General features: G+C 46.8%; 1 protein-coding gene across 6 annotated transcripts in view; it reads left to right on the forward strand.

The window, feature by feature from the left end:
* Positions 1-21,640, forward strand: part of PIGG (phosphatidylinositol glycan anchor biosynthesis class G (EMM blood group)) — a 686,115-nt gene that overhangs the window by 214,001 nt on the left and 450,474 nt on the right. For 5 of the 6 annotated variants that reach the window (XM_075352634.1, XM_075352635.1, XM_075352632.1 and 2 more), the window contains exon 5: positions 13,445-13,498. The exons of the other annotated variant lie outside the window; for it this stretch is intronic. In XM_075352634.1, coding sequence (XP_075208749.1) covers positions 13,445-13,498 — 54 coding nt within the window. The remainder of the gene's footprint in view (positions 1-13,444; positions 13,499-21,640) is intronic. 6 annotated transcript variants of the gene reach the window in all.

The following is a 21,640-nucleotide window of genomic DNA, read 5'->3' on the forward strand; positions in this document are numbered from 1 at the left end:
GGGGATGGTGGGTGGAGGGGGTTTTGAGCAGAGTATGTGACAGGATTGTGGGATAGCTTAACATTTGATGTTTGGGGGGTAGAGGATGTGCCACAATGGCTTTAGCATGTAACGAAGTTTAGAAACCTAGATAGGACGAGGTATAAGATATTCAATTTGTTCCCCTACACTACTTATTGTTTTGATTGACCAATGTTCATAAATATGTATAACATGACGGTTTAATAGTTTATTGTTCAGTAAAAAAAAAAGTTCCCGGCTTGGGGGGGCGGATCTCCCTTTGGACAGCGCGCTCCCACTAGAGGGCACTATACTTCAATGGTCGGAGTGTAGTATAAAACTTTAAACCCTCTACCTTTCTCACAGCATAGGATATTTTTGGCAGTGAATGAAGGGTGTAATAATTAAGTAGCTTGGTTATTTCTGTAACCAAACTTTGTTTTTCATTTTTTTTTATTAGTATAGTTTGTCTTCTCTATTTTCCTTTCTGCTTTCTATTACTCTAAAAGTCCAATTGATGTCAAAACAGATTTTTTATTATTGATCAGTGCAAGGTGGACATACAGATAAGTTATTTTAAAAAGAAGCACAACAACCAGTAAAGACCAGCAGTGTGACAATTGCCCATATAGATCCCCAGACTAATACAGGCACCATATGTATAATGGCAATCAGCAAAAAAATGAATATTAATTGGTTAAATGGGATAGAAAAATGTGATCAAAGACACATAGTTAAGTTATTTAAGGAATTATTCCCATGAATCAAAAACGCTGCTGACTGCTCATTATTAGGCATGTATTAACTGCATAACAGCCAAACATACAGAAGTGGCAATCGATGAAACGCCACATCAAAAGCAACCTTTTCAAGGATGATATCCAATTGCCTAAGTGAAAATTATACTGGTGCCGGTACAGTCACATATAGGGCCACGTGGGAAGATAAGCACGATCCGTTGCATAAACCACATAGACAAATTCATCACAAGACGTGAATGTTACCAGATATAAGCCAATGCTATATAGCAAGACAATGCTTACACTTACCACGTGTGTGTCAAGGATTACAACCAGCCGGAATTTCTTGACTTGCGTTTCATCGATTGCCACTTCTGTATGTTTGGCTGTTATGCAGTTAATACATGCCTAATAATGAGCAGTCAGCAGCGTTTTTGATTCATGGGAATAATTCCTTAAATAACTTAACTATGTGTCTTTGATCACATTTTTCTATCCCATTTAACCCATTAATATCCATTTTTTTGCTGATTGCCATTATACATATGGTGCCTGTATTAGTCTGGGGATCTATATGGGCAATTGTCACACTGCTGGTCTTTCCTGGTTGTTGTGCTTCTTTTAAAATAATTTTTATCTGTATGTCCACCTTGCACTGATCAATAAAAAAAAATCTGTTTTCACATCAATTGGACGTTTGGTCGGTTTCTTCTTTCTTGTCCTTCACGCTGCTCCTTGCGACTTGTCCAGTATTAATATGTAGTCATGGTTGCTGTCAATTATAAACTTAGACGTTTGATATAATTGATCATTTGGCCGAGATGCAACCCTTGGTCCTGTGTATTTTCTCTGTTTGTAATTTCTATTACTCTAGTAGTGTCCTCCCCCCAGTGTGTTGATTGTTAATGCTACAAACTAAGATGTGAAAAATAAAGCTCAGATCACTGAATGTCAGGGGCTTTAATGTCCCCCAGAAAAGATCTCCGATATTATATAATATGCACAAACATAAATTACAGATACTGCTTCTGCAAGAGACGCATTTTAAAACTGGCCATGTACTTGACATCCACAACCGATACTACACCGACTGGATTTATAGTACCAATAATGATTCCAAATCAAAGGGGGTATCCATATCTGTTACGAGGGGGACCCGGGGAAGCGTGCCAAGATGGGAAATGGACAGCTTCCGCCGGTCAAGGTCCACTGTGCGGTGTAAGGGACCGCTGCTATGGTCAGGAAAGAGTGAGCGGGTTGCTACTAGTGATCGTCTGGAATGTCACAGACGATCTATGTACACCGGTCCGCCCTAACCCGTGAGGGTTGTATGGCTCGGAGCTCCTCGTTCGGTGTACTTGTTGCACGGGGACGCACAGAGGTGCCTACGCACGTGTGCCAGCGGGAGTCACAGGAATATGGCACGAGGGTAGCACAGAGGTGCCCACGCACGTGTGCTTCAGTAATAGGTGAGTCCGACAGAGACTCTAGGAGCTCACCTGGGACAGGAACACGGCCTGCTAAACAGAATACTGCCAGAGCAGCAAGGCAGGGGCAAGACCTGCAAACCAGGTGCTGCCTAAGCAGCAAGGGCAAAGCCCACAAAAGACAATGACGTCTGTACAGTGGCGTGGCAGCACGCTGCCAGACATCCAAACATAGAAGGACGGTCGCGCGCCGCGATGAAGGCAGGGGGAGCTTTTAAGGAGGCGTAGCTCCACCCAAGGGCGGGCGCGAGACGGACGTGACGCAATCAGGATTCGTGACGTCCTGGCCCGGCCAGTCAGGATTCAGCACATCACCAGCCTAGTCATCGGGCCGAGTGATATCAGTGAGCGAATCAGAAGACGTCACGTGGGGCACATGCTCATCTTCCTGCCTCTGGGTCATAAAGGCGGGATCCTCGGTTTCACAATGTTCAGAGATAAGGGAAGTCCTGCTGCTTCCCTGAGCATCCATCCTTTGCATACTGCGCAACCTCTCAGACCCTCTGTGATGCTGAGCAGGAGGGCACGTGGCAGGCAAGGGATGGGAGACCGCTTCATTCCTTGCAAAGGGAGAACCACTAGGAGTCACCCTTCCGCTGTGTCTGTGAGCAGGCATCTCCTGCAGACCACGCAGTCTCCCAGACCCTCGGCGCTGCTGAACAGAAGGGCCCGTGGCAGACAAGGAATGGGAAACCACCTCATTCCTTGCAACCGGAGAGCCACGAGGTGTAACACATATCCCTGCATAAAAATTTAAGTCACTCGGTGTTGAACTTGCAAGTGGATGACGCAGGTAGATATGTCCTACTTAAATTGAACATTTGCTTCCACCATATACACAGTGGCTGGGTGGTATGTCCTGAATCGAAATCAAACTAATGCCTGTTGTTCCTCCTGCCTTGGGACCCACAAATGGATGTGTCGACTGGGAGGAGTGCGGTGCCCTCGAGGCGAGTGGCTGCGCTGAAGCGTGAGTTACATAGCTTACACTTCACAGATGTATGGAGGATCATGAACCCCCGGGGAAGAGATTACACATTCTTCTCCAACCCTAACCAATCCTATTGCAGGATTGTTTTTTGTTTTTTTGGTAAACAACCGGTCATGTCATGGCATCCAGTGCATACCATTGGAAACATGATTTGGACAGATCATGCACCTATATTTTTAGAGATCTCTCCACATGACTACCCAAACTGGGCATGGACCTGGAGGCTGAACGATAAGCTGTTGCAGGACAGTGTGTGTCTCTATGACCTGGGTAAATCTATTGATCTCTTCATATCCTCCCACGCAACCAATCCTACACCTCTACCAATCCAATGGGAGGCATTTAAATGCTATTGAGAGGGGTGTTGATCAAGTACAGAGCACGACTTAAAAAGGAGAGGTCCTTGGAGATAGCGGGTCTCCTCCAAACAATTAATATACATGAGAAGGCACATATAGTTCATCTCTCTCCAGATATATTAGCTCAATTGATCAAGGCCAGGGAAGATCTCCGAGCTATCTTGGATAGCAAATTCCTTAGATTTGAAAAACCAATTTAAAAGACTTTTATACTGCCACTCTGATAAGTGAAGCCGCCATTTGACGCGTCTCCTCCATCCACGTAATCATAATTTATATATTCCTATATTGAAAACAAAAGATAATACAGACACATATGACCCTTCTGAGATCTTAGACATATTGAGAGAATATTACTCTGGGCTATATAACATACATGGGACATATAGAATCAGTATCGACTGAAAAAATCTATTAATATGCGCCATAAATATAAATCATGCAGGCTAATAGCCAAATGGGAACTCAAACAGACTATTAGTCCAATAAAGAAGAGGAGTTCAATCCCATAATGAAAAATACAAATTTTTTTATTAGACAAATTATTACCATAAATAAATCCATTTACTTAAAGGGAAGGTATCACGTTTTTTTATTTTTGTATTAAAAATAGTGATTATGAAATCAAGTATTTCTAATACAAAATGAAAATCACAGCTTATTTAGTTTTTATGTAATTCTTATTTTACTGGAGGCACTGGGGGCTGCCATGCTGGATTTGCTGTGTGTGTAACGACAGTAACTCATTCCTTTATGGCAGCCCCTGTGCATAGACTCTGATAGTCGGGCTCCGACCCCATGCCATACGTTACAGTGGGCGTCTGCTGTGACCTGGACATGCCCCCTGGGCTGTCCAGAACACAACAGAGGGAGGAGACCAGCGCCATTATTGTGGATCTCACAGCGTGTGCCGTTTGCTCCACTTTACCCCTGTCACCCGCCGGGATGTGTGAGTATGGGCCACCTCCCCTCCCCTCGTTACTGTCTCCGATGACATCCCATCCCTCCGTTCTCCCCAGCCCCTGCTCTGCCCCAGCTACTGCAGCCGCCACCTTCCCCCCGCCGTTACCATCTCCAATGACACCCCCCTCCCTCCGTTCTCCCAAGTCCCCGCTCTGCCCGCTGCCGCAGCTCCCCCAGCTCTGTGATATGTGATATCTCCGGATGTTGTGAGTGTGTGCGCGCGTTTGTACAGGTATGTGCGATATCGTGAGTGTATGCGATCGGATGTGTGAGTGTATGCGATCGGATGTGTGAGTGTATGCGATCGGATGTGTGAGTGTATGCGATCGGATGTGTGAGTGTATGCGATCGGATGTGTGAGTGTATGCGATCGGATGTGTGAGTGTATGCGATCGGATGTGTGAGTGTAAGCGATCAGATGTGTGAAATGTCGGCCGGACGCAGGGGAGGATGGCATGCAGCACAACTGCCTGGAGCGCCCACCGGAGGTCACAGGGAGGAATGATGTGAAAGGTTGTGTGTGTGTGTGTGTGTGTGTGTGTGTGTGTGTGTGTGTGACACAAGGTCCCCATCAGGTGGTGATTGTGTGTGTGTAGCACAAGGTCCCCATCAGGGGTGATTGTGTGTGTGTGTGGGGCACAAGGTCCCCATCAGGGGTGATGTGTGTGTGTGTGTGTGTGTGTGTGTGTGTGTGTGTGTGTGTGTGTGTGTGTGTGCACGCGCGCGCCACTGCATGTTAGTACCTGTGTGTGTACCGGTGATACTGTCTGCAGGGTTGTGTATCTAATCCTATCCTGTGTGATACGGTCTGCTGAGCCATCTATCTAATCCTATGTTGTCTGATACTGTCTGCTCGGCTGTTTATCTAATCCTCTCCTGTGTGATACTGTCTGCAGGGCTGTATATCTAAAGGCCCCGTCACACTAAGCAACATCGCTAGCAACATCGCTAGCAACATCGCTGCTAACGAACAACTTTTGTGACGTTGCTAGCGATGTTGCTGTGTGTGACATCCAGCAACAACCTGGCCCCTGCTGTGAGGTCGTTGGTTGTTGCTGAATGTCCTGGGCCATTTTTTAGTTGTTGCTGTCCCGCTGTGAAGCACAGATCGCTGTGTGTGACAGCGAGACAGCAACAACTAAATGTGCAGGCAGCAGGAGCCGGCTTCTGCGGAGGCTGGTAACCAATGTAAACATCGGGTAACCAAGAAGCTCTGTCCTTGGTTACCCGATATTTACCTTTGATACCAGCCTCCGCCGCTCTCACTATCAGTGCCGGCTCCTGCTCTGTGCACATGTAGCTGCAGCACACATCGGGTTAATTAACCCGATGTGTGCTGTAACTAGGAGAGCAAGGAGCCAGCGCTAAGCATTGTGCGCTGCTCCCTGCTCTGTGCACATGTAGCTGCAGCACACATCGGGTTAATTAACCCGATGTGTGCTGTAGCTAGGAGAGCAGGGAGCCAGCGCTAAGCATTGTGCGCTGCTCCCTGCTCTGTGCACATTTAGCTGCAGCACACATCAGGTAATTAACCCGATGTGTGCTGTAACTAGGAGAGCAGGGAGCCAGCGCTCAGTGTGCGCTGCTCCCTGCTCTCTGCACGTGTAGCTGCGTGCGCTGGTAACCAAGGTAAATATCGGGTTGATTACCCGATATTTACCTTAGTTACCAAGCGCAGCATCTTCCACGCGGCGCTGGGGGCTGGACACTGGTTGCTGGTGAGCTCACCAGCAACTTGTGTAGCGACGCTCCAGCGATCCCTGCCAGGTCAGGTTGCTGGTGGGATCGCTGGAGCGTCGCAGTGTGACATCTCACCAGCAACCTCCTAGCAACTTACCAGCGATCCCTATCGTTGTTGGGATCGCTGGTAAGTTGCTTAGTGTGACTGGACCTTTATACTGTCTGCAGGGCTGTGTATCTAATCCTATCGTGTAATACTGTCTGCACAGCTGTGTATCTAATCCTATCCTGTGTGATACTGTCTGCTGAGCTGTGTATCTAATCCTATCCTTTGTGATTCTGTCTGCTGAGCTGTGTATCTAATCCTATCCTGTGTGATACTGTCTGCAGAGCCGTGTATCCAATCCTATCGTGTCATAGTGTCTGCTGAGCTGTGTATCTAATCATGTCCGGTGTGATACTGTCTGCTGAGCCGTGTATCTAATCCTATCCTGTGATACTGTCTGCACAGCTGTGTATCTAATCCTCTCCTGTGTGATACTGTCTGCTGAGCTGTGTATCTAATCCTATCCTTTGTGATTCTGTCTGCTGAGCTGTGTATCTAATCCTCTCCTGTGTGATACTGTCTGCTGAGCTGTGTATCTAATCCTCTCCTGTGTGATACTGTCTGCAGAGCCGTGTATCTAATCCTATCCTGTGTGATACTCCTGCTGTCCTTGGTGATACTTCAGACATTTCTGGTCACCAGGAAAATGGCTATGCATTGTGTCCTTACCTGTCATTCTCTGTTATCTGTTGTAAACACTCAGATTAAAAGGGGGGAGGCGTGCCATCACACACAGGAGAGCAGACTCCGCCCACTTTACTGCAGGCTGTAATCTGAGCTTTTTATACAGTGGAAATTCAGTAGGATTTCAGAAGCTGCTCCCGCTAGTGTTTAACAGTGGAAAATATCAAACTTTTTAATTTTTTTTATATTTTGCACAATTAAAAAAAAAAAAATATTTAAACAAAACATTTAAACATTATTACTTTACATTTTTTCAGTTATTATTTTTTTTTTTTTGACGATACCTTCCCTTTAACTTACATATAAGATGGTATTCAAATATATGGTGGTATAAGTGTGGACACTAGGTGAGTCACAGAACAAATGCTGAATTTAGGGCAGGGAAGCTCATGAAAAAACTATCAATGTCAAACAGAAATGCTGATTAATCAACAAAGGATCCCCATGTGGCATATAGCTCAAAGGGACCACTCAGTTCAGAAGATAGTGAACAGCAAAATAATCAGAAGTTAATCCTCCTACTTACCCATAGTCACCCTGCACCTGGTCTGCAACTCACCGACCCCAACGCCGCGTTTCGCGTAGAGCTTCCTTGGAGGGCCGTGACATTGTGTGTGACACTTCTAATTTTATATGCTCCATGCATAAGAGCAGTCCACTACTATTCTGAAATTGGCGCATGCAGATCAGCGGTCCACGCCACTGCCTCATCACTTCCGGCAATCCAGATGACCCGTCGGGTCCAGGAAAAACTCCCCCTGACGTCACATGACCCGGCGCGTCATCAACAGATACCTTCAGCGATGCAGGATGACAGAGACATCCGACGCACATGCGCACCTCAGAACCACCATCTTGTAAGAGGGCAAATGCCCACAATCCAAAAGACTATGGCTAATACCCGCTCGCAACATAGTTGGAAAGAAGAATGGGTATTAAAACACCAAATAAGGTATCATCCATAGATAATGATTCCCACATGTAATTCCATTAGAGTAAACAAAAAGGCTCTGTATAGTGTGTAATACAAATACCGCCATCTGTATCAATGGCAGATATACAGAGCCCAAAATAAAATAACCACCAAAAATAAAAAAATTAAAAAACCGCATGAGGAATTAATATATGAAAAAGTGCCCAAGCAATTGCAGTAAAAAATGGGTACATAAAAAGACCCCCACCCCCCTGAATTGTGTATGAATAAAAATACATTTATACAACAATATCTATCTATGTGAAAAAGAAAAAGACACCCTAATAAGTAAAAGAGGCCAACAAACAGGCCATCAATTAATGTGAAATGTGTTGACAATAAGCAAACATATAACACATTGTGAGACTGTGACCGGGGTTATCTATGACGGCCGGTATGTCTCGCCCCGGTTGTGCTCACTCCATGATAGAAAGTAACTCCACTCCGGGGTTAATGCTGTTTCCCTACAGGGTTAAAAGGAAACAGAAAGATGGGCGTGGGAGCTTAGTGTGTGAGGGAGTGAACACAACTCCCTGAGTTCTCTGCCGGAGAGGCACATGTATATTGTTGTGGACTTTTGTTTGGACATTGAACCGTGTGCTGTGAACCTTAATGCCTGGATCCCGTGTCTTCTGCTGCGCAGCCGACCACACTACCTCACATATGGTGGAGAATGCGGGCATGCCAGCCCGGTGAGGTGTAGCTTCCATTTCTGGTGACCCGGTAGCACATGTCTTGGATTCAAGCGGCTATACTACAGCCCAAACCCGGCGACGCCATGGAGGACATACTAAAGCATTTGGTTCAGGCTAATACACAGCAGCAACAAGCTAATGCACAGCAGCAACAGACCAATGCACACCTGCTCCAGTCCTTGAAAATGCAGGAACAAAGACACCAAGAACAGATGGTTCTCCTGGCCAAGTCGATCCGTGCCGGACCGGCAGCAACAACCCCGGGACCGGGTGACGACAGCAGCGTCCGGAAAGCGGTGAGACAAGCGTTGCAAAAGATGACCCCGGGGGATGATGTGGAAGCGTTCCTGGCGGTGTTTGAGCGGGTGGCCGAGCGGGAAAAGCTGCCGACCCACCAGTGGGCTGAGGTATTGTCACCCTATCTGACGGGGGAGCCCCAAAAAGCATACCTGGACCTCTGTACCGAGGACGCCATAGACTATGCAACCCTGAGAGCCGAAATACTTGCTCGATTGGGGGTGAATACCTATGTACGGGCTCAGCGGGTAAATCAGTGGTTCTATGAGGAAGCCAAACCCGTACGCTCACAGGCCTATGACTTGTTGCATCTCGTAAAAAAGGGGTTGCAGCCTGACACTCTGAGCCCGGCGCAAATGGTGGAAAGGGTAGTTGTTGATCGTTTTGTGCGCACCTTACCCGTCACTATTCAACGGTGGGTAGGACAGGGCGACCCAAGTACCCTGGATCAATTAGTGGGCCTGGTAGAGCGGCATGTGGCTACGCAGGACTTGATACGGGACACTGAGACTTTGCGTACCGCCCGTCGGTCCGGCCCCTCCAAGCCTAGGGTCAAGGACCCACCGCTGACACCGGTGCGGGAGTCCGCTACCGTCCCGTCTGAGGCCGTACCCTCCGTCCCTGAGGTCCGGAAGGTTATGTACCCCAAACGACAACTCGTCAAGGGGGTTTCCTTCCCTATTAGATGTTGGCGGTGCCAGCGGGTGGGACATATGGAAGCCCAGTGTCCACTCACCACGGAGCCCATGGATTGTGGGGTTACCCGGCGGGGTTCAATGTATGCTCAGGTGGTGTGTACCGCTGACCTGGTCTCCCCAGAGACTGAGCCCCACTTGTGCCAAATACAGGTGAATGGATGTCCGGTTACCGGCTTGTTGGATTCCGGAAGCTTAGTGACCCTTGTGCGATCAACCCTCAGGGCTAAAGTAAAGGCCACAGGACGTACCGTGGGGGTGGTTTGCATACATGGGGACCGCCGAGACTATCCCACGGGGATTGTCACCATCACAGCACCTTGCGGTCAGGTGCAACATGAGGTGGGACTTATTAACACTCTTCCCTATGACGTGATCCTAGGAAGGGATCTGCCCTATTTTTGGACTTTATGGAAGGGACCTCCTAAGTCCCCTCAGATATTGGTCAGTCCGGGACCTGAGCCCTACAATCCTGAATCCGGGACGCCTGCCGTAGGGGTCCCCATGATAGGGACAGAGTGTGAACCCGATAGATCGCCCCTAGAGGTATTGGCAGGAGAGGCTGAGACGGTCGAGCCCATCCCGGAGTTGGAGGCGTCCCCGGATACGTTTGGGACAGCCCAACTCCAGGACCCTACATTAATACATGCCCGGAGTCGGGTGACAGTGGTTGACGGGGTGGCACAGCTGCCCGGTGCCCAGGTAAAGTACCCCCATTTCGCTCTTAGGCAGGATTTACTCTACCGGGTAGATGAAATACGGGGCGTGGGGGTAGAGCAGTTGGTGGTGCCCCAGCCGTATCGCCGGCGGGTCCTCGACTTGGCTCATAAACACCTGATGAGTGGCCACCTAGGGGTCAAGAAAATGCAGGAGCGAATATTGCAAAGGTTCTATTGGCCCGGGGTCTTTGGGGAGGTCAAACGGTTCTGCGAAACCTGCCCGGAGTGTCAGCTTACCGCACCACTGGCCCACTTTCGCAGTCCGTTGGTACCGTTACCCATTATAGAAGTCCCTTTTGAACGGATAGGGATGGATCTGGTGGGGCCCCTCGTAAAGTCTGCTCGAGGGCACCAACACATCCTAGTGATCGTTGACTATGCCACCCGGTATCCAGAGGCGATACCTCTCAGACATACTGCGGCGAAGCTTATAGCTCGGGAGTTGTTTGCTGTGTTCTGCCGGGTGGGGTTGCCCAAGGAGATCCTTACGGATCAGGGGACCCCATTCATGTCTAAAGTGACCAAAGAACTATGCCGGCTACTCCAGATCAAGCAGTTACGTACGTCTGTGTATCATCCTCAGACGGATGGGTTAGTAGAACGATTCAATAAAACCCTGAAAACCATGCTAAAAAGGGTGATCTCCAAAGACGGGAAAGACTGGGATATGATGCTTCCCTATTTGATGTTTGCCATACGAGAGCTGCCACAGGCATCCACGGGGTTTTCGCCTTTTGAATTGTTATACGGGCGACATCCCCGGGGATTGTTGGACCTGGCAAAGGAAACATGGGAGCAAGAGCCCACCCCCCATAAAAGTGTGATTGAACACATTTTAGGAATGCAGAACCGCATAAGCGCGGTCATGCCAATTGTGAAGGAGCATTTACAGGAGGCTCAGGCTGCGCAAAGCGGTCGCTACAATAGACAAGCCACCGTGCGGACCTTTAAACCCGGGGATCGGGTGTTGGTATTGATTCCCACGGCGGAGAGTAAATTCCTGGCTCAGTGGCAAGGCCCCTACGAGATAAATGAAAGAGTCGGGGTGGTCAACTATAAATTATTGCAGCCCGGTAGGCGGAAACCTGAACAAATATACCATGTCAACCTATTAAAACCGTGGCAGGAACGGGAAAGCCTGATGGTTGATTTTTCCCCATCTCCCTCCTCTTCGGGTCGTTCAAACCCGGCTCCAGCAACCTCCGGAGAGGACGAACCGGAAGTAAGGATTGGAGAAGCCCTCACCAAGCAACAGAGGCGAGAGGCCAGACGGCTGGTTCAGCAGAACCCCGATGTCTTCTCCGAGTTGCCGGGTAGGACCAGTCTGATACGACATGACATTGCCACCGAGCCCCACCTGAAGGTACGCCTGAAGTCATACCGCGTGCCGGAGGCTCGAAGACAAGCCATATCAGAGGAAGTAAAGACAATGCTACGCCTGGGGGTCATCGAAAAATCCCGGAGTGAATGGGCTAGTCCCATTGTCCTAATACCAAAACCCGATGGCTCCTTAAGATTCTGCAATGACTTTAGGAGATTGAACGAAATATCCAAGTTCGATCTCTACCCCATGCCCCGGGTGGATGAGCTGATTGATAGGCTGGGACAGGCGCGATATTTCACCACGCTCGACCTGACCAAGGGGTACTGGCAGGTGCCACTGACGGAGTCCGCCAAGGAGAAAACCGCCTTTGTTACGCCGGAGGGTCTCTTCCACTATGTTGTCTTGCCTTTTGGGTTACATGGCGCTCCGGCCACGTTCCAGAGGTTGATGGACTTGGTGCTGGAACCCCACCAGGCGTATGCATCAGCGTACCTTGATGACATCATCATTTACAGCTCCGAGTGGCAGACCCACTTGGAACAGGTACAAGCGGTGGTGGACGCGCTTCGAACAGCCGGATTGACAGCCAATACCAAGAAATGTGCGTTGGGACTCACGGAAGCCCGCTACTTGGGCTACGTGATAGGCCAAGGAGTGATTAAGCCCCAAATTAACAAGGTTGAGGCGATCCAGAAGTGGCCTAGACCCCTGACCACGAAGCAGGTTAGGGCCTTCCTGGGTATCGTGGGGTACTACAGGAGGTTTGTAAAAGATTTTGCGGGACTATCAGCCCCCTTGACGGACCTTCTCAAAGGCAAGAAGTCCGTCATGGTGCGCTGGACTTCGCAGGCCGAGGACTCCTTCCGGGCCCTAAAAGGGGTCCTGTGCGGACAGCCCGTTCTTGTAAACCCTGATTTCCGGAAGGAGTTCATAGTACAGACTGACGCCTCTGAGGTCGGCCTGGGGGCAGTGCTGTCTCAGGTGGTTCAGGGGGAGGAACACCCCGTCACCTTCTTAAGTAGGAAGCTCACCCCTCCCGAGCGGAATTATAGCGTAGTGGAGAAGGAGTGCCTGGCGATCAAGTGGGCCTTGGAGTCCCTACGCTATTACCTGCTGGGACGGCAGTTTCGCTCGGTGACGGATCACTCTCCACTGGTCTGGATGAGGTCCGCCAAGGAACGGAATGCCCGGGTTACCCGGTGGTTCCTTTCTCTGCAGAACTTCCGGTTTACGGTTGAACACCGGGCCGGTAGGTTGCAGGGCAACGCCGATGCCTTGTCCCGCGGCCCGTGTTTGATGGCGGGAGTTCAACCCCGCTCGCTTGAACTGAGGGGGGGGGGTATGTGAGACTGTGACCGGGGTTATCTATGACGGCCGGTATGTCTCGCCCCGGTTGTGCTCACTCCATGATAGAAAGTAACTCCACTCCGGGGTTAATGCTGTTTCCCTACAGGGTTAAAAGGAAACAGAAAGATGGGCGTGGGAGCTTAGTGTGTGAGGGAGTGAACACAACTCCCTGAGTTCTCTGCCGGAGAGGCACATGTATATTGTTGTGGACTTTTGTTTGGACATTGAATCGTGTGATGTGAACCTTAATGCCTGGATCCCGTGTCTTCTGCTGCGCAGCCGACCACGCTACCTCACAACATATAATCTATAATAACAATCATTCTAATAATATAATTATACAAAGGTAAAGAATTGTTGTTTTTTTTTTTGTGTTCCTCATAGGGGAAGATCTTGAAATGGTGGCAATCAGAAGACAATCCCATCAATCAAATCCAGGTTTGTGAAAGGACTTAACCAAAAATAACTAAAAACAAAAAATAAAAAACACACACAGTTAAAATCCAAGAACAGACTTAAAGAAAGAAGCAATAATAATAATAATAATTTATATAGTGCCAACATATTCTGCAGCACTTTACAATCAGGTGGGGGCTTGTATAGACAAAAACAAAACAAAATAGTACATAATTCAACAGCTACAGTAGGAATGAGGGCCCTGCTCAAAAGCTTACAATCTATGGGGAAGAAGGGGGACCCAAAAGGTGAAGCACACTTGTAGATCTGGCCGGCCATCGTTATGCTAGTTTATTGGTTACATATAAAGATAAATGATCTGGTCTTAAGACAGTAACCTTTTGAGTGCCCTTACGTGATATTGGTTGTATGTAGGATGTGAGGACAGAAATAGGAGAGAGAAAGTTAGAGAGAAAGTTATGAGTAGCATTTAGAAGGTGGGACAGGGGAGAGTTAGGTTAGTAAGTTATTATAAGCTTGTCTGAAGAAATGTGTTTTTAATGTACGCTTAAAAATTGGGGGCTGGATATTAGTCGCATTTGTTCATTTAGCTCTAGTGGAGTCATTGTGCCAAGGACACCAATCCAACGGCATTCTAATTGCGCCAAAGATTTTTTAAAATCCCCACCTCTAGATCCACATCTTAATCTATCAATGCCTATAACCTTCAAACCCTTAGGGTTGCTCTGATGATGTGTTCGGAAGTGCCTGGGGATAGTTTTCAATGTACCAATGTCTTCCACTGAACTCGAGGCAATGAAATAACTCACGTGCTCTCTTGTGCGAATACGTAGTTCACGGGATGTGAGTCCAATGTACATTAAATTACATGGACAAATTGCCCGATAGATGACAAAAGTACTACTACAAGAGATGTAATTCGTAATCCGAAATTCTCTCACCCCATCAGCTGTTTTGAACGTGGTCGCCCGTACCATATCCTTACACGCCAAGCAGTCACCACACGGGTAGTAGCCCCACATCCTCCTTCCAGCATTGAAGAAGTCGGGCACCTTAGCCACGTAGTGACTTCTAACTAGATGGTCCTTAAAGTTTCTAGCTCTCCTTGTAGTCATCAGTGGAGCATTAGGGAGTATCCTAGCTAATTGTGGTTCAGTCTGTAAAACTGACTGTGGATTCACGAGGGTCAGTGGGTGTTCTCGTCCGCTAATCTGGCCGCCTTTAGAAAGACAGCATGGCCCAGGGCTCATCCCAACTGAACGCCCGACCTCCTTAACCGTGAGCGGAACACTACTCAGACAACACGGGGTGAAGGAATCACAATATTAAGACTTTATTGGATCCCCAAACAATTAACGGAACATGGCACATAACCAGCAAAACACACAAATGTAACAGGCAACAGAGTCTCACCCTTCCGCTGGCTCACCATGGATTTGAATGTCCGTGCTTTAGAGCTTCCAGGGCTACTTTCTCCAGTCCATCAGCACCCCGCTTTTGGCGGGCACCCACCGAGAATGGAATAACGCCAGATTTAGGAAGCTGGCTGAGGTCTGCAAAGTCTGTAGCCAGGTGACCAAATTTTCCCAACCTGGGTTTCTTCCTTAAGTAGTCTCTGGTATGATGAAATTATATAATCCTGGCAGCCGGAGTCAAAATCCCTAGACTGCAGTTATGGTCTCCAATCGGAATCGAAGTCCCTAGATTGAAGCCATGTAGCCAAGTGATCCTCTAGTTGGAACCAAAGTCCCTAGACCGAGTCCACAAGGCATCCTGGTTCTGATCCCCTAGCCAGCTCCTAAGAGCTTAGACTGGATCATGCAACATCCATCAACCCTGGTGACTCCAAGAAGTCCCCTTTTATAGCCATAGCCTTCCCTTAGGATATACTGTGCCCTTATTGGATTGGTTGTACAAGGATGCTTCTCTTATTGGATGAATTTCAAGCTATATTCAAATATCCAGAGACAAGGATGAGACAGGTAAGTTACATCACATCTAGCACTTCACTTAGTAATACAATGGGAAGTTCGCATAATTGAGTTATCTGGATGTCTGGCCTTCAGTGGCCAAAACAATTACATGAGTCAACAAAAACTTCAATACTAAACTCCCAAGAGTTTTGTAGAACAATGAGGGATTATCCCCCATCTATAAACAAACTGTCTTCATGTCTCCCTAAATGTTAAGAAAGTTAAAGCATGCTAGGCACTCAGAGTCCATGTCGTCACACTGACAAGTGTTATTTTTTTTTAAACAAATTTTATTCCAAATTTTCATGTGCATTACATCTTATTAAACAATATAGCAATTATGAATTCACTATGACCATTAACAGGTTATTGGCAATTAACTATTCCTCCTGTTTCCCTTGTTTTCCCCCCCTTAACTATGTTTCGTCTTCCTTCTATTCTAAAATAGCCCCCCCAACAACTTAGCACACTTTTCTTCCTGTCTAGCCCACACAAAGAACACCCTACAACGCCACATTTTGTCATTTTATCATCACCACATGTCTCTAGATGAATCATTTGCCTTCTTATCACACCTTCACATTATGGCTGTTTTAATTTCCCCAATGTTCCCTTAATGTCTTCTGGTAGATACCACTCTGTGTACGTGAAGGGGGTAACTATTGTTTGTATTTCTGTAGCTTCACATTGTTTTTCCATGAATTTTCTCCATTTTTTAAAGTATGCGTCGGTCAAACTGTCTTTGTTTTTTTCTGCTGCCCTCTGTTCAATTCTAAGTAGCATTTTAATCTGCCTCATTACCTCGTCTTCTGACGGAACGTTCCCTTTGAGCCATTTGCCCAGTAAAGCCCTTTTTCCAATTATGGCTATACTATGGAACAGCTTTGGTATTCTATCTCTTTTTTCATTCACTCTTGCCATTTGTTCAACATGGTCATCATGAAAAATCCATATCAATGGGTCCATCGCCACCTCTACCCCCCATATATTAGTTATTAGCGCCTGCATTTTTTTCCAGAATTTTTGACTCTCTGGGCATTGCCAAATCCCATGTAACAGATCCGTGTTTAACGTCCTACATTTGGGACAATGTACTATCTTATTAACCTTCTGTTTGTTTGGTATGTTGAAGCCATAGATCGCCCTGTGTATCAGTCTAAAATGTGTGTCCCTCCAGCCCTCATAAACCACCTCTTTTTTCATTCTCATCCATCCTCTTAGTATCTTGTCCCCTGCTGTCTTGTCTCCCAATTGTCTCGCCCATTTTCCCAGGGTCTTATCCGTGTTTAAGGGGACTAACACCTCTCGCAAAGCTTTGTATAGTGAAGTTATGTTAATCTCCCGCTGCTCCTGCATAATAAGTTGGTCCATATCATTCATCCCTTGTTCCTTCCCGACATCTCTCAGTAGCTGCATTATACCTTTCTCTATCTGTTTATATTGTATAACTTGGAATGGAGATAGCCTATATTTTGTCACAATTTCTTGACGGGACAACCATCTATTTTCCGTCTCATGAAGCAGATCTTTCACCCCTTTTATACCTTTTTCTCCTCCATTCTATAAATAATTTGTTTTCCCTGCCCGCTGGGAATTCCGGGAAACTCCATATATTTAAGTATTTAAATATATTCTCCAGGGTAAGTTGAATTTTTTTCTCATCACCTTCCACGCCATCACTGTATCTCTGCATATTAGTGAGTTTTTAATGTGTCGTGGTGTGTTAGCAAGTGATGTATGCAATATTGCCCCCAAATCCCAGGGTTTACAGAACTCTCCTTTCAGTCTTATGTCCGAGTAACTGTTTGTCTTCCTTAACCAGTCTATTACATGTCTCATGAGGCACGCCAGATTGTACCCTCTAATGTTTGGCATTTTAATACCCCCCTGCTCCAGCGTGTGCATTAATTTCTCAGCCTTTATTCTCGGCCTTTTTCCCCTCCACAAGAAGGTCGAAAACGCCATTGTTCAGCCTGTTTACGTCTGTGTGTTTTAATAATATAGGGATAGTCTGCATTGGGTATAGTAGTTTTGAGAAACTCATCATTTTTAGAAGATAGTTCCTACCCAGTAGGGACAATGGAAGCCCCTCCCACATCTTCAATTCCCGTTCTATTTTCGTTATCAGTGGTTTAAAATTTAGCTCATATATCGATGCAGGTTGGCGTCCCACTTGGATTCCCAGATATTTAACGTGGGTTCCCGCTATTGGTATCCCATAGACATTGTCTCCTATTCCCCGAGCTGCCAACACTGCTGTGCTCTGTTGGTGTAGAAACAGTATTTCACATTTAGCCTTATTTAATTTAAAACCTGCCAAGTTTCCGAATTCCTCTATCCGTTGTAGTGTCATTGGGAGTTCCTTCTGGGGTTTATTCATAAACAATATAATGTCGTCCGCGAACAGGGCTGACCGTAGCACCTCCCCTCCAATGTTGATACCTTCAAAGCAATTTCCTTCATTCAACATTCTTGATAGGGGCTCGATCTCCAGGTTGAACAGGAGGGGGGACAGTGGGCAGTGGTCTAGTCCCTTTAGTCAATGAAAAAAGGTCTCGACAGAAATCCTGATGTCGCCACCCTGGCTTTAGGATTCGCATATAACACTCTAATGAATGTTCTAAATGCTCCCTGAATGCCTACCTCATCCATTACTGTTTCCAGCCATGACCACCTTACATTATCAAATGCTTTTTCGGCATCTAATGTGATAATGGCTGGAAATGCCCCCTTCTGTGGTTGTCCGTGCCTATTGGCATCCATTACTAGCATGGTTTTTCTTATATTGGTCATCGCCGATCTCCCCTTTACAAACCCTGATTGGGCCGGAGAGATTACACTCGGCAATATCTCCGCCAGTCTGTTGGCCATCAATTTGGCCAGTAATTTTAGGTCCTGGTTGATCAAAGAGATCGGTCTAAAATTTGCTGGATTATCTAGGATTTTCTCTCCCTTAGGTATGAGTTTTATATATGCCGTGTTGAGGTGACTCGATATTTCAGTGCCTCCCAATATTTTGTTAAACATATGTGTCAATATCGGTGAGATCTGCTTCTTCATCACTTTATAGAATTCCCCATTGAACCCATCGGGTCCCGGAACTTTATGTACGTTTAACTCTCCTATCACATTTTGGACTTCTTCTATTGTGACTTCTGCATTCAGACTAGTCAGCTCCTCTGTGCTGAGTCGGTTGAGGTTTATTTGTTTCAGCCATTCTGCCCCTCCTTTACCACCCTCATTCCCCTTACTATACAGTTTCTCATAGTAATCCCCCAAGATCTGGTTAATTTCCTGTGGTTTTGTGGATTTGTTCCCCTCCTGTCCAGTCATGCTGGTTATTGAAGTCATTGGTCGCCTTCCCTCAGCCAAATTGGCCAGTAATTTCCCTGCTTTATTGCCGTATCTGTGCAGGTCAACCTCCATTTGTGACCGTACTAGCTCTTCCCTTTTTCCTGCCCAAAGCTCGAACTCTTGTTTTGCCCCCTTCCATTCCTCTTTTGCTTTTTGGGACATAGTTCCCAAATATTTCATATATTTTTCTCTAAGCGTATCACTAGCTTCTTGGTATTGTGTATGTGTATGTCTCTTGATTGTAGCAACATACCCCATTAGCCTCCCTCTCAGCACTGCTTTTGCTGCTTCCCAAAATATCATTACATCCGTCTCATGTTCACTATTAGTGTTGCTATACTCTTCCCACCAGCCCTTCAGTATTTTAACAAAGTCCGTATCCCTAAGTAAAAAGGACGGGAACCTCCACAAATAGTCCGATCACCTCTGAACTGTTTCATTTATTTCTAAGGTCACCGGGCTGTGATCCGATATCACCATGTTCTCAATATCCACATCCTTGACCCTACTCAAAAATGATTGGTCAACCAGAATATAATCAATTCTTGACCATGCGTCATGTGGATGTGAGTAGTGAGTGAATTCACGATCATATGGGTGCTGTAGCCTCCAACTGTCTTTCAGATTTGTGTCTTCCAGCAGCCTAGCCATCAAGCCTTTTGTCGTTCTTGTCTGCCCACGTTGACCCCTGTTATGTCGCCTATCCTCTTCCCCTAAGACCACCGCATTGAAATCCCCTCCCACTATTTTGTTCCGTTCTGTGTCCATTCCCACTTTACTTGTGATGAGTTTGAAAAACGAATTCTGTTCATTGTTGGGGGCATATATCTTGTGTATGCTAAACTCTCCCTGCGGGCTGTTTTAATTTTATATGGACATACCTACCTTCCTCATCGCTATCTTGGGAAGTTATTCTATGGTTGAAATGTTTGTTTAATAGAATCATGACCCCTGCTTTCCTTCCCAGGGAGCCCGACCCAACTACTTTTCCTACCCATAATTTCTGCATTCGGAAAAAATCTTCCTGTAGTAAATGCGTTTCCTGCAGCAGTGCGATATCTATCTTCAATCTTTTAAGATGTCTCAGAACCATCATGCGCTTGTGAGGTGATTTCAGACCTTTCACATTCCATGTCACTATTTTAACCATATTCCCCGTTGTCCATGTTTTTTGCGTCGCTATGTGTCTTCCCGTGTGCGTGGCTTTGCGTTTCCTCTAACTCCGCGGTGTGCTTACAACTATGTATTGCCTGGGCGCAACCTTGTGTCCCAATCTTGGCATTAACTATAGACCTGTTGGCTACCCCCCCAACTGCCCTCAATTGTCTTTCGGTGTGCTTATAGCGTTGCTTTCCCTGAACCCAACTATTCAACCTAGATCTATTGTCAACTAACAACCCCTCAACTGTCTCCCCCTTTACAATCAATCGTCTCATCACTTCCATTTTTTCTGTGATGCTCCTGGCTCCGCAATCCCCTCTCAGCCAACTGATTAACATTTACATATGGCCTGTCCCCCATTGTTCTGTTATCTAACACACCAGAGCAAGGCCTTCCTGGTCAATATCCGTGCCAGCATACAATACCCCCTCCCTCATTGCCCATACATAATATTTGTTGCCTCTGATCTCAATTTCACTCCACTCCCATCAGCATAAGTGACCTGGCTACCAGAAGAGCGATTTATCAGTAGATACTAAAGAGAGAGAAACCCGGTCCCCCATAGTTGTTAGGACCCCCCTACACCCCCGAGGGGGCAGGGCACCTTGGTCAATATAAATTGAAGAGGCGAGGAGAACTAGAGAGAAGAGAAAAGAAAGGAAAAGCCTACAAGAAGAGAGAAGAAAGGAGGAAAAGAAAAAGAAAGCACAAGGGAGAGGGGAAATGGAAGAGGAAGTGGGAAGTATAAAAGGAAGTGGGAGAGGAAGTAAGAAGTGGAAAAGGAAGTGGAAGTGGGAAGGGAAGTGGAGGAGGAAGTAGGAAGAGGAAGTGAAAAAGGAAGTGGAAGAGGAAGTAAAAGAGGAAATAAGAAGTGGAAGGAAGTGGAAGAGGAAGTAGGAAGTGGAAGTAGGAAGTGGGAGTGGGAAGGGAAGTGGAGGAAGTAGGAAAAGGGAGTGAAAAAGGAAGAGGAAGTAAAAGAGGGAAGAGGAAGTGGAAGAAAGTGGAAGAGGAAGTAGGAAGTGGAAAAGGATGTAGGAAGTGGAAAAGGAAGTAGGAAGTGAAAGTAGGAAGAGGAAGTGGAGTAGAAAGTGTAGGAAGAGGAAGTGGAAGAGGAAGTAGGAAGTAGAAGAGAGAGTGGAAAAGGAAGTGGAAGAGAAAGTGGAAAAGGAAGTAGGAAGTGGTAGAGGAAGTGGAAGAGGAAGTGGAAGTAGAAAGTAAAAATGCAATGATAAACAGTAGATGTTACTCATCCCCTGCATTACATCAGTCCTCTCTCTCTTGGGCCCCTCAGTTCAGTTCAAAATATCAATTCTTCTCCTTGTAGCCTCTCTCATGGCGCTCCCTTTTGGTTTCCAGGCCTACACGACGGCGACCTCCTTGCCTTTGTGCTTCCTGCATGGATCTCCCTCCCCTCCTCTCTCCCCTCCATCCAGTCGTTCCGGCCCGATGCCCGGCTCCCCTCCTCTCCTCTGTGCCGGTCATGTTGCCTCTCCAGGGATTCCTCCGTCTGGTTTCTGTATTCCATCTCCTCCATCCATCTCTCCGCCTCCCTCAAGTCTTTCGTCGCAAAAAGGGATCCATCACGTCTTGTTACTCTCAGTATTGCAGGATAGAGCAGTTGGAATTTTATGCCTTTACGGTACAGCGCGATGCAAATCTTACTAAAGGCTTTCCT

This window comes from Anomaloglossus baeobatrachus, chromosome 1 (assembly GCF_048569485.1).
Source record: "Anomaloglossus baeobatrachus isolate aAnoBae1 chromosome 1, aAnoBae1.hap1, whole genome shotgun sequence".
Lineage (NCBI taxonomy): Eukaryota > Metazoa > Chordata > Amphibia > Anura > Aromobatidae > Anomaloglossus > Anomaloglossus baeobatrachus.